Below are 12,585 nucleotides of genomic sequence, written 5' to 3'. Positions count from 1 at the left end.
CTGTTTATATTAATATAAATCTAATTCAAACACATGCAAATGTATGACACTATATCACGCTAAATAACATACATTTTCATTATTCTGGATAGGCATCGACTGGCTACAATGCTGAAAATCTTGACAGTGGTAAGTTTTGTTCTTCACGAATTTCTGATTTTTTTTCCCTAGATAATCATCGTGCGTGTAAAGAACCGAATATCTTTCACAATAAATGATGTTTTAACGTACGTAAGGACCAAACAAAAGGCACTTTATTTTCTCGCAAGTTGATGTAATTATTCGTATCTTGGGTCAAATTGTATTCCGAAGGATACTCACTGGTACAACAGGTAACAGCATTACCAGGTGGAATAAATTGAGGTTTATCCATTCTCCCAAAACAGTCTACTATAAGCTGGTCATTTTTTTTAACCGTAAAATGAATCGTAGAACATTCTAAATTATGTGAGCAGACCTTGTTTTTTTACAAAACCGGTTAAAAATATGGGGGAATCCCCTGTATTCGAGCTACACATTATCATCAAGTCATTGTATACGTAATTTAATCGTTTGCCAAGAATCTGACCCGAGAAGTACAAGGATGCGACGACAAATCTCTCTCCTAGTCACATTTGATGTTTCGGTAAATCCTCCTCACAAACAAGTTTGAGCCTAAATAACCGATGGCGCCTGCAAGAGCATAGTTAACAACCCATGGTGAGTAAGAAAATGAATCATATGTCCATAAGCTCCAAATGTATATGAATTTATGAACTGAACTGGAGATGAGTGAAGAAAGGAAACCGGTAAATACACACACCCAAACATATGAGATATGAGTGTACATCAACTTCCAAATTACCAACTCGAGTTGAATGTACATAACTTACCGCAAAGAATTCCCAAGCCAAGGCAAAACATCAGTGTGTAACCAAAATAGAAACTCGTCTGGAAGAACCCTGACATTTTTGTCTTCATGGAGTAGTAATATATAGAGTACAGGTATACATAAACGGCCGTTGAAGCTGCGGAGCAGAAGGAAGTCCACTGCCAATGATAGTTCTCAGCATTTAGCAGGAAATATGTCCCAACAATAGTCACACAGACGGTTACAATCATAAGAATCAGGAAAACCAGAAGCATAAAACCGTAGACGTAGTAGACCTGTGAACAAGAAGCAACAGGGAGATAATTTAGTTAGTAGGAAGGAATAGCGTAACACGACAGCTTTCCTGATGAAGTTTGTGATAATAAACCTCTGAAAAATAGACGAAGTATCAGTATTTGTACAACACAGCAAGAATCACCTCACTTTATGATTTACTTGACTTGATCCAAGTGTTTTTCACTTTATAATTTACTTGACTTGATCCAAGTGTTTTCTACGATTCCACTTAAATTTTCACCCATGAATATATATTTTTTCAATCCTTCAATCCCAAAGTTCTTTTCTATCATAAGAATTAAGAAATATGAGCAAGGCACCAGCATATTCTGGAAATTAAACCACCCCACCCCACCCCTCCACCCCCATGCCACCTCTAAAAGGAAGAGAATGAAGCTGCCACATTATCCCCTTCAATAATCTTACAGGCGGATAGAAATAGATCATCATTCTCGCACAAATCTTATTTACAAGATTTAGAACTGCAAGGTATTTTAATGGTTGGAGACACAGATAATCAATTTTTGCAAAGATTTTGCACTATTCTATCCACACTACGGGCCCCAGAGTAGTAGATAAGTAGAATGCACTTAAAAAATGAGGCCTCCAAGCCAATAAAAATTACAGGTGCAAGTCATGGAAGCTATTAAAATTACAAGGTGCAAGAGACGTCTAAGAAATGCCAATTAATTCACATCTAATAGAGATCACCCAGAGCGATGTTTTGCAATTCAATATTCTTCAGCTGATCTCGCATAAGCAGTCAAAGGAGTAGACATAAAAATTCAATTAAAATACTGATTTACAAGAATGATTCACATTACCTTGTAATTCCAGAAGGAAGTGAAAACAAAATACATCTCGATGAAAATGCTACCAAAAGGAAGCAATCCACCCATCATAGATACTACAAAAGGTTTCAGATACCACTTTTTCACTGGAATTGGTCGGGGAATTGTCTTTACGCGGCATGGATTGTTAGGAGCACCGCTCCAGTTTCTTCCTAGAACAGTACCCAGAAGTGCCAAGGGAAAAGAAATAAAAGCCCATATGACAAAGACAACCACCATTGTGCCAAAGGGAATGGCGGCTAGGGACCCATAAAATATGGCAACAGTGTTCAAAATGAAACCTATCCCGAAGCACATGAAAGGGAAAAGTGAAGCTGTAAGAATCATTGATTTGATCCAGTTTTTACCTGCAATTATATAAGAGGAATAAGTATATATTTATGAGTCCTAAGAAACAACAATCTGGAAAAAAAATCTTAAGTCAAAAAAAGAAGAGGAAAGTGAAAAAAAAGAGTCAAAGAAACAGGGGAAACTGTAAATACCACCATGGCGTGAGTGCATTCCACCACTGACATAGCCTGAAATGAATGATGTGAAAGCATAACATACTATGAAAGTAGTGACAATTGCTCCTCTCCTGAACGAAGCATACAAAAAGAAATGAAAAAGAAAACAATCAAATGCTAACACTCGTTCCACATAAAAAGAAAGAAAGAATCAATAAAGTATCTAGGCTGCCAATTGAAACAACAGCCCTGAGTTCAGCAGAACTCTCAGGAGAGAGGTTCTTGTAGAAAATTGAGAACTGGAAACAACATTACCGTGTTAATTAAAATCAATTCTTTAGAGAAGGGTCAGGGTAAGATGCAAGATTGGAAACTTTGACACTTACCCAATGTATAGCATTCCCACAATAGCAAATAAGATGACTAGTAAAACCAGCATTGCTAGTTGTGCGCCAGTGCCAACAAGAGCGGACAGTAAAGCTAAACTGAGAGGGGTACGAAATACATCTCCATGAACAAGTTTCCAACCAGACTCTTCACTGGCGTCTCTTTCCTAAAGATGTCGAGTTCTAGGACATCAACAATCATTTAAAAATAAATAAATGGGACGAAGCACTAAGATTATTACCAGAGTTTCTAAATCGTCATCCTCACGGGCATATTTAGCATAATCATTTCGCAAAGTTCGCATCAGTATCATTGATACTAGACCAGTAAGGAACATAACCATCATGAAGGAGTTGAATATGGAGAACCAATGAATCTGCAAGAAAATAGTTGAGATTACAAGAAAATGCTAATACTTGTGGTTTAATATTTAGGACCTAAATAGTCAATATTATAAGAAACTAGTAAAAACGAATGGCCTGAACTACTAAAAGTGGCAATCTACAAGCTAACAAAACCACAATCTACATTATTTTCTCAAATAAAATGGCCTCTGAAATCACACTTCAGATAATATCTATGTCATAACGTCAATTTTACCTAGATCAGACCATCACATTATTTTTGCAAATGAATGTCCACTAAAATTATTTATTTCCGAAAATATCCATGTTAGAATGTCAAAGCTACCTGGTGCTCAAAAAAGGGATGGTCCAGGTAGACATCAAAACGCCGAGCAAAAGAGATATCTGTCGGAATCCATTGCACGGAATATGTCATCTCCAATGTCCTTCCCACTTCCAATGGCTTTGGCATCTGCTGAGTGAGGTTGACTTGAATAATCTACAAAATAAAAAAAGTTAGAGAAGCACTAAAAAATCTACCAATGTTCAAGACAAATTTAAGCAGCCACAGACTTGATTTTTGTTGTACTTCACAGTTATGCTCTTATGTGTGAAGAGCATGTGCTGATTATCACCTTTTCTTTTGGAATGGAACTCACCAACATATCCTGTAACAAAAGAAGTGTTGATGAAATATTGGACTAGCTTGGCTCAGAAAACAATTTTTTGAGCAAATTCGACTGAAATCTTACCCCATAAAGGCAAATCATCTGAACTTGAGGTCAGCGAATCAGCAAAAACAGAAAACAAGAATGGGATTAGACAGCTGATATCGAACTCTTGTCTGAAAATAAACATTTATGTTAGGAGCATTAAGGCCCAAGAACAGCCCAATGATATTCCACTCAAAGGTCGGCCCAAACCAAAGAAGTTTTCTATAACTCATTGGAAGTTTAAAATTAAAGGATAGGATTCAACTAATTTTATGTTCACAGGATTTGGTTATTATCTTTTAATTTAGTCATTTCCAAATAACCAATAATCCTTATCGTTAATAAGGATTAGATACGGCAATTATCCTGTAGACTTTCGCAGATTTAGTTTACTTATTTCCAAATAAAGATAATCCTTATGATTGGATTAAGAAGTTATCAGCAGATTTATCTTTATCATTCCAGGGCGCCTTCTTGTATTTAATAAAAATGATTGGACTGGAATAAAAATACTCAAATTTGTTCTCAAAAGTGATTATCACGAGATCGTGAGGTCCTCTTTAACAAGAGATCGCGAGGTTCTCTCTTCAACAAGTCTCAAACCCCTGACCCCGAAACCCATTAACCACATCATAATGTGATCCATAACTCGGGACAATAACAGCTTAAAAGCACTGAGCAACTGAAAAGGCACTCAATCAAAAGGGAATGTCAATCTTAGGCCATGTCCATGAGTGCAAGTTGATCTCAGTTTAGTTCAGTGTTGGTACCGAGTTAAAGATTCGAAGATTCATTTTAACAACAATCAGCAAGCAGAGAAGTTTCAAAGCATGACGCAACTACATTTATTCTGTAAATCAACCAAGTACTACCCAATGACTTGAAGATACTCCTTTTCTCTTAAATATATAAGATCCAAAATTTGTAATATCTGCTGCATTGAGTAACAGGATAAACGAAACTAACTAATCTCCGTGTGTTGTTATCAGCCTGTACCAATATTTTGCAAGCAGCAAAAGATAATATGAAGGAAGAGATGAGACACCAGCATCAAATAAAGGTGCCATAGAGTCTGATGCACAGAACCCTACAGGTTCTAATACCAAGAATCCATATCTTGTAAATAATGAATGTCGTGTGGAAGTGAATTTAGCTCATGAATTTGAATTTGAATTTGAATTTGAATTTGAATTTGACAGGCAAAATCAATCGATCCTAGCTTAAGTGATAGCAAATAATGGACATACAACATACCCATGAAAAATTCAAACCAGTAAATTCTTTCAATTGCATCCTTGAATTGTGTGGCGTGTGCTTCATCAAGTTCAATCTCACAAATGGTAGTCTTATCTACAGGCTCTGCCAAATGAAAATAAAAAACTTCATTGTCCATCTAAACAACACCTGAATACCAGAATTTGTGATGGATTCAGGATATCCATTTACATACTTTGAAATTTTATATCAATCCGGCTATCAATGAGCTCATTTCCACCCAATACTTCACCAAGCCCACCCCATTTGTGTGCAGCATCGCCTGATGGGTGACAAAATGGAAGGCTGTAATAATTATATGTTTCTTGAGGATTATTGAATGGACCTACTTTATTTACCCAAAGAACCAAGGGATCATTGGGTTGATACTGCAAGAAAAAAAAGAGAGTCAGAGAAAACACATGCAGTCCACAAAGTGTTTAACAGGTCTATTTGCTCAAACTGCATCTCTAGAAACTGATGGCAGCACAAAAGTTGCATTAAATTTTTTTCATAGATATTACATGAAGCAACTAGCATTATGATGCTGTGGCAATGTCAATCAATGGACAATTGTGAATATGCAGACTTGTCCATAAAAGGAACCAAAGTGCACATAGAAACCCAGATCATGAATACTGTGCAATCATTCTCAATGTAACTTCCTCAAATTATTGGTTGGAAACTACAAGACACTCATGCTGACCAATGATCCAGTGGTTATTATCAACAAGGTGGCTCAACAATACCCTCAAAATGAATCCATAAAATCTTGAATACGTATATCATTAATTGGAAATGTAAACTAAGATTTTCCTAAGTAACTAGGCAGAAGTTCTTGATTTTGATTTCCGTATACACACAATGTCGTACGTTATTATAGGTAATTACAAAAACACAAGATTTGGCATATTCCCCCAATATGGAAATTCTAAATTACTCTGGTTCATTCTTAATAGCGTGAAAAATTCTAGCTCACACTCTGTGAATGAGTACCCACGTGCTTGAACAAACTTTTAATCGCCATTTCCCTACCTCATACTCTCGTTTCTACTGCCGATCCCCTACTTGAAAGAGCACAAACCACAATTAGGTGCTAATCTAAAAACCATATCATGCAATGACACCATCAGACCATTTCGTGACCCAATCCGAAGGCAAAACCACAGCTCTTCAGCAAACCAGAATCAATGGTAAGCATTGAACACCAAAACCCAATGATCTTAAAATCAGATCTAACCCATTCCACTAACGTATGGCGCAGTTAATCCAAATATGAATGAATTAGCTATGATGAAGCTGAAAAACAAGAGTTCTATGCTTCACGGGTCAAGTGGGACTGGAACAATGCAGCGTGTACCTTGTGATCAGAGTCGGAGGCGAGCGCCGCAGATATTAAGAAAAGGATGGCGGCTAGAAAAGAAAAGGACGGACAGACGGTGGACCGCATCACTGATCGTTGTCTCCGGGATGGCGGTGGGGATTCAGCCGGGCCAAGTCAATCGATCGGAGGGAGAAGAGAGGCGTGACCAGATATGGGGGGTTGATTCTTGAGGTTCGTTGAGATTACCAAGTCAAGTGAGTATTAATACAGGCATCCCTTTGGCACACTTAGTGCATACGGATTCAGATTTTCACATTTATGGATTTTAAAATTATTTTAAAAATATAGTGATATTCAATTAAGATTTTTTCGTAAAAATATAGAGATATTTGATTAAAATATTTACCTCAAAGAACACTTATTCATTCACCTTGATTAGAAAAAATTATTTTTTGATAAAAACACGTCAATTTCATTAATGCCTTAAAAAAATAAAATAGACGGTGGAGTTTTATAAAATTAAGGCAAAATGTCACCATCAATGACGGATGATGTGATATATTTCTACAGTGTCTGTCAATAATAACAGCGGACGCTGCAAAAAATTGTAGTGTCTAAGCTGCTGCAGCATGACAATATTCGCTAACTTTGGAAAGGTAGCAGACGTTTCCTTCTTTTTATATTTTTTCATTATTATTTGTTTTTTAAATTTGGACATATATTTTATTAATAAAATAGAGCTTGAGACTACATACAAAAAATAGAATTTAAAGTCAAATTTAATAATTTGAAAAATATATCACCTTAAAATAGTGAATCACTGAACAAATTTTTTTTAAAAAAAAAAACTTTTATTTGTAAAATATTAATTAATTTGTCTTTAAAAAAATTATACTTTTTTGTTTTAAAAAAATTCCTTTATTTATTTATAGGGTAGTTTGTAAACAAATACTCAAACTCAACTTCAACTTTATCATAACTTTTACGGTCAAAAAACTTTGTTTAAACCCTCTAAACCATTAAAAAAAAGACAATATTACCCTTATATGTGCATATATGTGTTAATTTCAAATGATTGGATTTTATGGGCCGAAAATGGTATCAGAGCCTATGTAAAATTATTTTAAACATACAAATTTATTATTACTGAATAATTAAATGTTTGAGGAGGAGAATTTTCTCAAATTACATTAATCCGAACCCAGGTTCGAGATTAATTCTTTGCAAGAGTTATTCCAAAATTTTAGAATATTTGAAACATGAAGATCTAATCAGTGTTAGATATCAAGAACAAAGAGGAACTTATCAGAGTTATGAGGTAAACCTATTATTCAAAATAATAGTTTTTAGAAATAGTACCAGATTTCTCTAAGATCTCACGAGATCTAAGAGAAATTCAGAAGATAGTACAAAATTATGGCAGTATGCTTTATTATGTATCACAAAAGGTGAAGAAAATCTTTGAAAACCAGGAAGAAATTCTTGGAATATTAAAAGAGATTCAAACAAGAATTCAAAACCTGGAACAAAACTCAAGTTCTAGTAAAATAACTTCAGAAGTAAGGTTACCACCATCTTTTGGTACTGAATCGTTGTTACATCAACGAGGGAAGGCCAAAGTCATGCCAAAACCTTTAACCGAAAAAGAAAAAATGATCAATCTAATTAAATATGTATCAGAAAAAAAATTAACATGATGACAAATTTAGAAAGAATTGGTCTCGAGGATTTCCAAGACCATGCAAAATTTTTTGCAAATCTCAAGGTTGTTGATCTAAAGATGAACACAACTGAGTGTGAACAACCCTCCATAACCTGTTCATCTTCTCAGGAACCACCGAGGGAAAGTGTAGGATCTCAAAATATAAATATGAGAGAATCCCAACCCGATTTCCATACTGGTGGAGAATCACACCAAACGGGAACAAGGTCAAGGAAGAATCAAATTCATTTACACCAAACACTTATGGGAAATCTATTTTAGAACATATACATCCTTATGGGTTATTCTTAACTTAGATGTATTAGATTTCAAAAACAGAGAAGATTTCATAGATGATTGGACATCAGTTATGAGAATTGCATCAGGCACACTCGATCTCAATAGAGAAAGATTCATTAAACTTTTGGAAATGAGTCTTATGGAATCAGTTAAAATTGCTTGGGACATGACTTCGGTAGAACCAAAGAATCAGTCCTAGCCGGAGAATCTCTTGGGGAGATAGCCGGAAGAATGGCTACCCTGTTTAAATCACAATTTATAGGGGTATACTATTTTAACAGCCAAGATACAGAGAAGAAAAAGAAATATACTCAAGCTCTGTATAGTTTTGAATTACATGATATATGTTTAGTAGATGAATTTATTATGTTATTCACTAAATATAAATGGAATTCAGGGGTTGAAAAAGATATGGCAATGAACCTTTTCGTCGCCAAAATGCCAAGTCCCAAGAGAGAAATGCTAATAAGTGAATATGTCCCTGGCAATCCAGATACATTGGTACGAAGAGCCTCTTTCCTCAAAGGAAAATTGACAGAATTGTGTCATCTGACAGTATTACAAAAGAATTACAAACAATTAAAGGGTATTAACAAACGTACTCCTTTGTGTTGTAAGGAAAATGATCTTCCAACAATTATTGGAAGTAAATCACAAAAGCAGAAAAGAAAAAGTTTTAGAACTCATCTTTATGCTAGAAGTGGATAAAGTTCTTGGAAATCAAAAACAGTTTGGTCCAGACAAAAGGCCAGATCTTATAAATCTGGGCAAAGAAGTGGACCATCAAGAAGTAGGATATCGTCTCAAGCATCGAGTACCTCTCGAAACACAGGAAGAAAACCTACAAAAAAAAACTTTCAGAAGAGCTCACACTAGAGCTAATGAAAGTTTTAAGGATTGCAATTGCTGGACATGTGGAGCAAGAGGTCATATCTCGACCAACTGTCAAGAAAATGAAAAAAAGAGATAAAATGCTTCGATCCAACCTCGGATATTGAAGAAGCAGTTTATTATAAGGATCTCATTCAGGTATACCGGTTTGATGATATTACCTCAGATGAAAGTATATATGAAGAAGAAGAAGTCTTAAGTTAGGAAAGATCTGATGAATCAGAATCAGAATATGACTGAAGACGAGGTGTTTCAACACGAAACACATGAGGATTTGTCTGGTTACTTTAGCCAGACAACAATATCTCATAACATGGTCCAAAGTATCATGAGAGAAAACCCTAGTCTTTAGAGATATCAGAGATTTTCTGCAGGACATGAAGAATGGAGTCTTGGCCTAAGAAATAGAAAACATCATCTAATCTATAAAGTTTCCAGAAGGGAAATGACAATCCCAATGGAACTTACAGGAAATAGAATGGAAATGCAGTTAATTCCTTCTGAAGAAATTAAGGAGGAATTACAAAAACTCAAGATAGAAGTAGCACGAACCATGTCATGGATCCATACTAGAGCAATCCAGATCATGATAAAAGTTACTTTTAAAGAAGGAATATATTCACCTATTGATATCGCTATATACGATAAAAGAATGGGTAACCTTCAAGATTTGGTATTAGGAAAAATCTCAGGAAATATCTGTGCAGAAAAAATTGTAGGAGTAATCTATCCCAGAATTGCCTACAATCTGGCAGATCGAGATTTCAATCGAGCTTTGACGTTGCATCAAAACTTCAAAGAAAAAAGACTGATGAAAGAAGGTAATAGACCGTATTTTATTACCTATCAAATTTCATATGCTCTATCTAATACACATCATTCAGAATTTTTTGGAATATTTCATGTTCGCAATCTTGATTTTGATGTTGACAAAACTTGTTATTTTATTTCTAATTATTTACCTAAGTGCGCAGGATGCTGAAACTGATCAGGCTTCGAACTGATCAGTTAAACGAGTCAAAACTGAAGCTATCGATACACAAACTGAAAGTGTCAACTGATTGATCGAACTGATCCGGTACAACTGAAGTATCAAGAGCAGTTCAACTGATTGTCCAGTTGATAGGTAGTTCAGCAGAAGACCTTCAGAAGTCCAGCCAGCTGATGAAGTGTTCAAATGATGAAGAGCCCAACTGACCAGTTCAACTGAATCAGTGAAATCAGTTCAGCTGACGAGTCAACTGATCTCACCTCATCAATTCAAGACCAGTTCAGAACATCAGTTAGGAGCGAATCAGTTTGCAGATCAAGACAAGCTTATCTAAGTGGAATCCAGCTACGCACAAAGATACAAAAGCAACTGTACTATCAAGGTACAACAATGGACGTTGCAGCAACACTTAAAGACAAAATGTTGCAGCATAGATGTCGGAAAAGTCGAGACACAAATCTCGAAGAACACATTCAAGTTGCAACGGATATAATTATTGAGTCTCACTGTACGATCAGTTTCTCACCTATAAATAGAAGATCGGTCAAGACCAATAACAAGGTGTGGAAAAACAAAAGTGAAAACAAAAGGCACGCTTAAAGATTTATCAGCTTATCAGAAGCAATCAGCTCAGTCGAGGGAACACTTCAAAGTTATATCAGCTTAGTATAGAAGCTTATTTTTCTCAGTATGTGAAAACACTTTCGGGTTGTTTTCAGAGATCAGTTCTCACACACGCACACACCACCACCCCACCACTCAAATACAGTCGTGCATAAAGACAATAAACTTGTGTATGTAGTCTTTGACACACAGACGTTAAACAAGTGTTGGCTTGAAGATGCTACCTTCAGTCTAGACTAGGAGTTCAGTTAGGCAGTAGAGTAAGTCCTAAGTTAAGTGGATTTGTACAAAGATTTGTATAAATCAAAGTCGTCTAGTGTATCCTACCCGAGGAGGTAGAAGTGGTGACATAGGAGCAGTTGAAGTCTCCGAACATCCATAAACATATTCTGTGTCTTTTAACTGTTTAACTATTGTTTTCAAACTGATTTGATCAGGAAGAGCATTCGTCAGTTCAGTTCTCACCATAACTGAACCGATATGTGCAAAAACTGATCCCTCATAATTTCAGTCATTCAGTTGCACAGTCTATATAAAATCTGTCACTTTTCTTAACGAATGATTACTTCAAGTATTTTCCACTTGATTTAATACCAAACTTGGTATAATTCATCGGTGTAACCATTCTTAAAACACGAGCTATTGCAGCTCATTGATTTATTGTGTTAAAAGCACCTCTAAGATGCCGAGCACACGATCCATCAATTGGTATCAGAGCTAGCTGTTCTAAGAAGGACATTTGAAAAACTAACTAAAATTATTTTACTTTAAAATAGTTTTAAATGCTATTTAAAAGTACTTTATATTATTTTCAAAACTATTTGAAAATGTTTATCTAACGCTCATTGCGAAGAGTAGAGAGGATTGGCTCAGCAACTAACATTGTAGCCACTTCACTAGACTCTGAGCTTTGGGGTTTTTAATCAGCCTGTAGGGTTTTGAGCCTTTCCTATCAAGACATTTAGCTAAACTGTTCAAGGAACAAGATTTCAGTTGCAAGCCTACTAGTTCAGCTGATCAACAGACGAAGCCCAGCCATGTTGAGACATTGGGCCCTGGTGATTTATCTGGATCCATATCAAAACGTGATTTGAGGCACAAAGAGTATTATTCATATTCTGACTCACTTTCGGCTCCACCATGCTTAAGACAACCTCTAATTCATCATCCTTAGGGTCTGTAGCAGTAAATAATGTTCCAAAGTAATCCTGGATAATATTTGTCACGGATTGGGGTATCGCAGAGATAGCCATGTAAGGAAACTAATCCATGGATTGTATTCATAGACATGCTTTGGGTTGCCTGAGTATTAAAAAATTTGGAATTCCGATCACCCCAACGTATCCAATTACTTGTGCTTCGCTGTTTCCAATATAATTCTTCATGCAAGCAGATTTATTTGACTAGCCATTCTTTGTCACGTATAAGCCTTTCAGAGCCCTTCCAATTCTTGTTTGTTTTCAACTCGTTCAATGTTGCCCTTTCAACTTTGATTCGCTTAGGCAAGGCTCGAAACTTTCATCCAACCCATTGTCTTAAATTCTCACTGCACACTATGATTCGTGCATGGATATTTGCCCCATCATAAGGACATTCCAACCCTCATCCACT

At 35.9% G+C, this 12,585-nt stretch overlaps 1 protein-coding gene across 1 annotated transcript; it reads right to left on the bottom strand.

The window, feature by feature from the left end:
- Positions 1–567: 567 nt before the first annotated feature.
- LOC140985069 (transmembrane 9 superfamily member 1-like) lies at positions 568–6,747 on the bottom strand. Its single transcript, XM_073452812.1, has 12 exons — positions 6,503–6,747; positions 5,339–5,531; positions 5,143–5,247; positions 3,928–3,945; positions 3,749–3,843; positions 3,522–3,674; positions 3,073–3,207; positions 2,831–2,997; positions 2,481–2,575; positions 1,972–2,345; positions 873–1,146; positions 568–672 (listed from the first exon to the last, which is right to left on the bottom strand). Exons 1-12 carry the CDS (start codon positions 6,590–6,592, stop codon positions 605–607), a joined length of 1,767 nt encoding a protein of 588 aa, XP_073308913.1. The 5' UTR covers positions 6,593–6,747; the 3' UTR covers positions 568–604.
- Positions 6,748–12,585: the final 5,838 nt, after the last annotated feature.

This window comes from Primulina huaijiensis, chromosome 9 (genome assembly GCF_012295235.1).
Source record: "Primulina huaijiensis isolate GDHJ02 chromosome 9, ASM1229523v2, whole genome shotgun sequence".
Classification (NCBI taxonomy): domain Eukaryota; kingdom Viridiplantae; phylum Streptophyta; class Magnoliopsida; order Lamiales; family Gesneriaceae; genus Primulina; species Primulina huaijiensis.
This window is presented reverse-complemented; position numbering and strand designations above follow the sequence as displayed.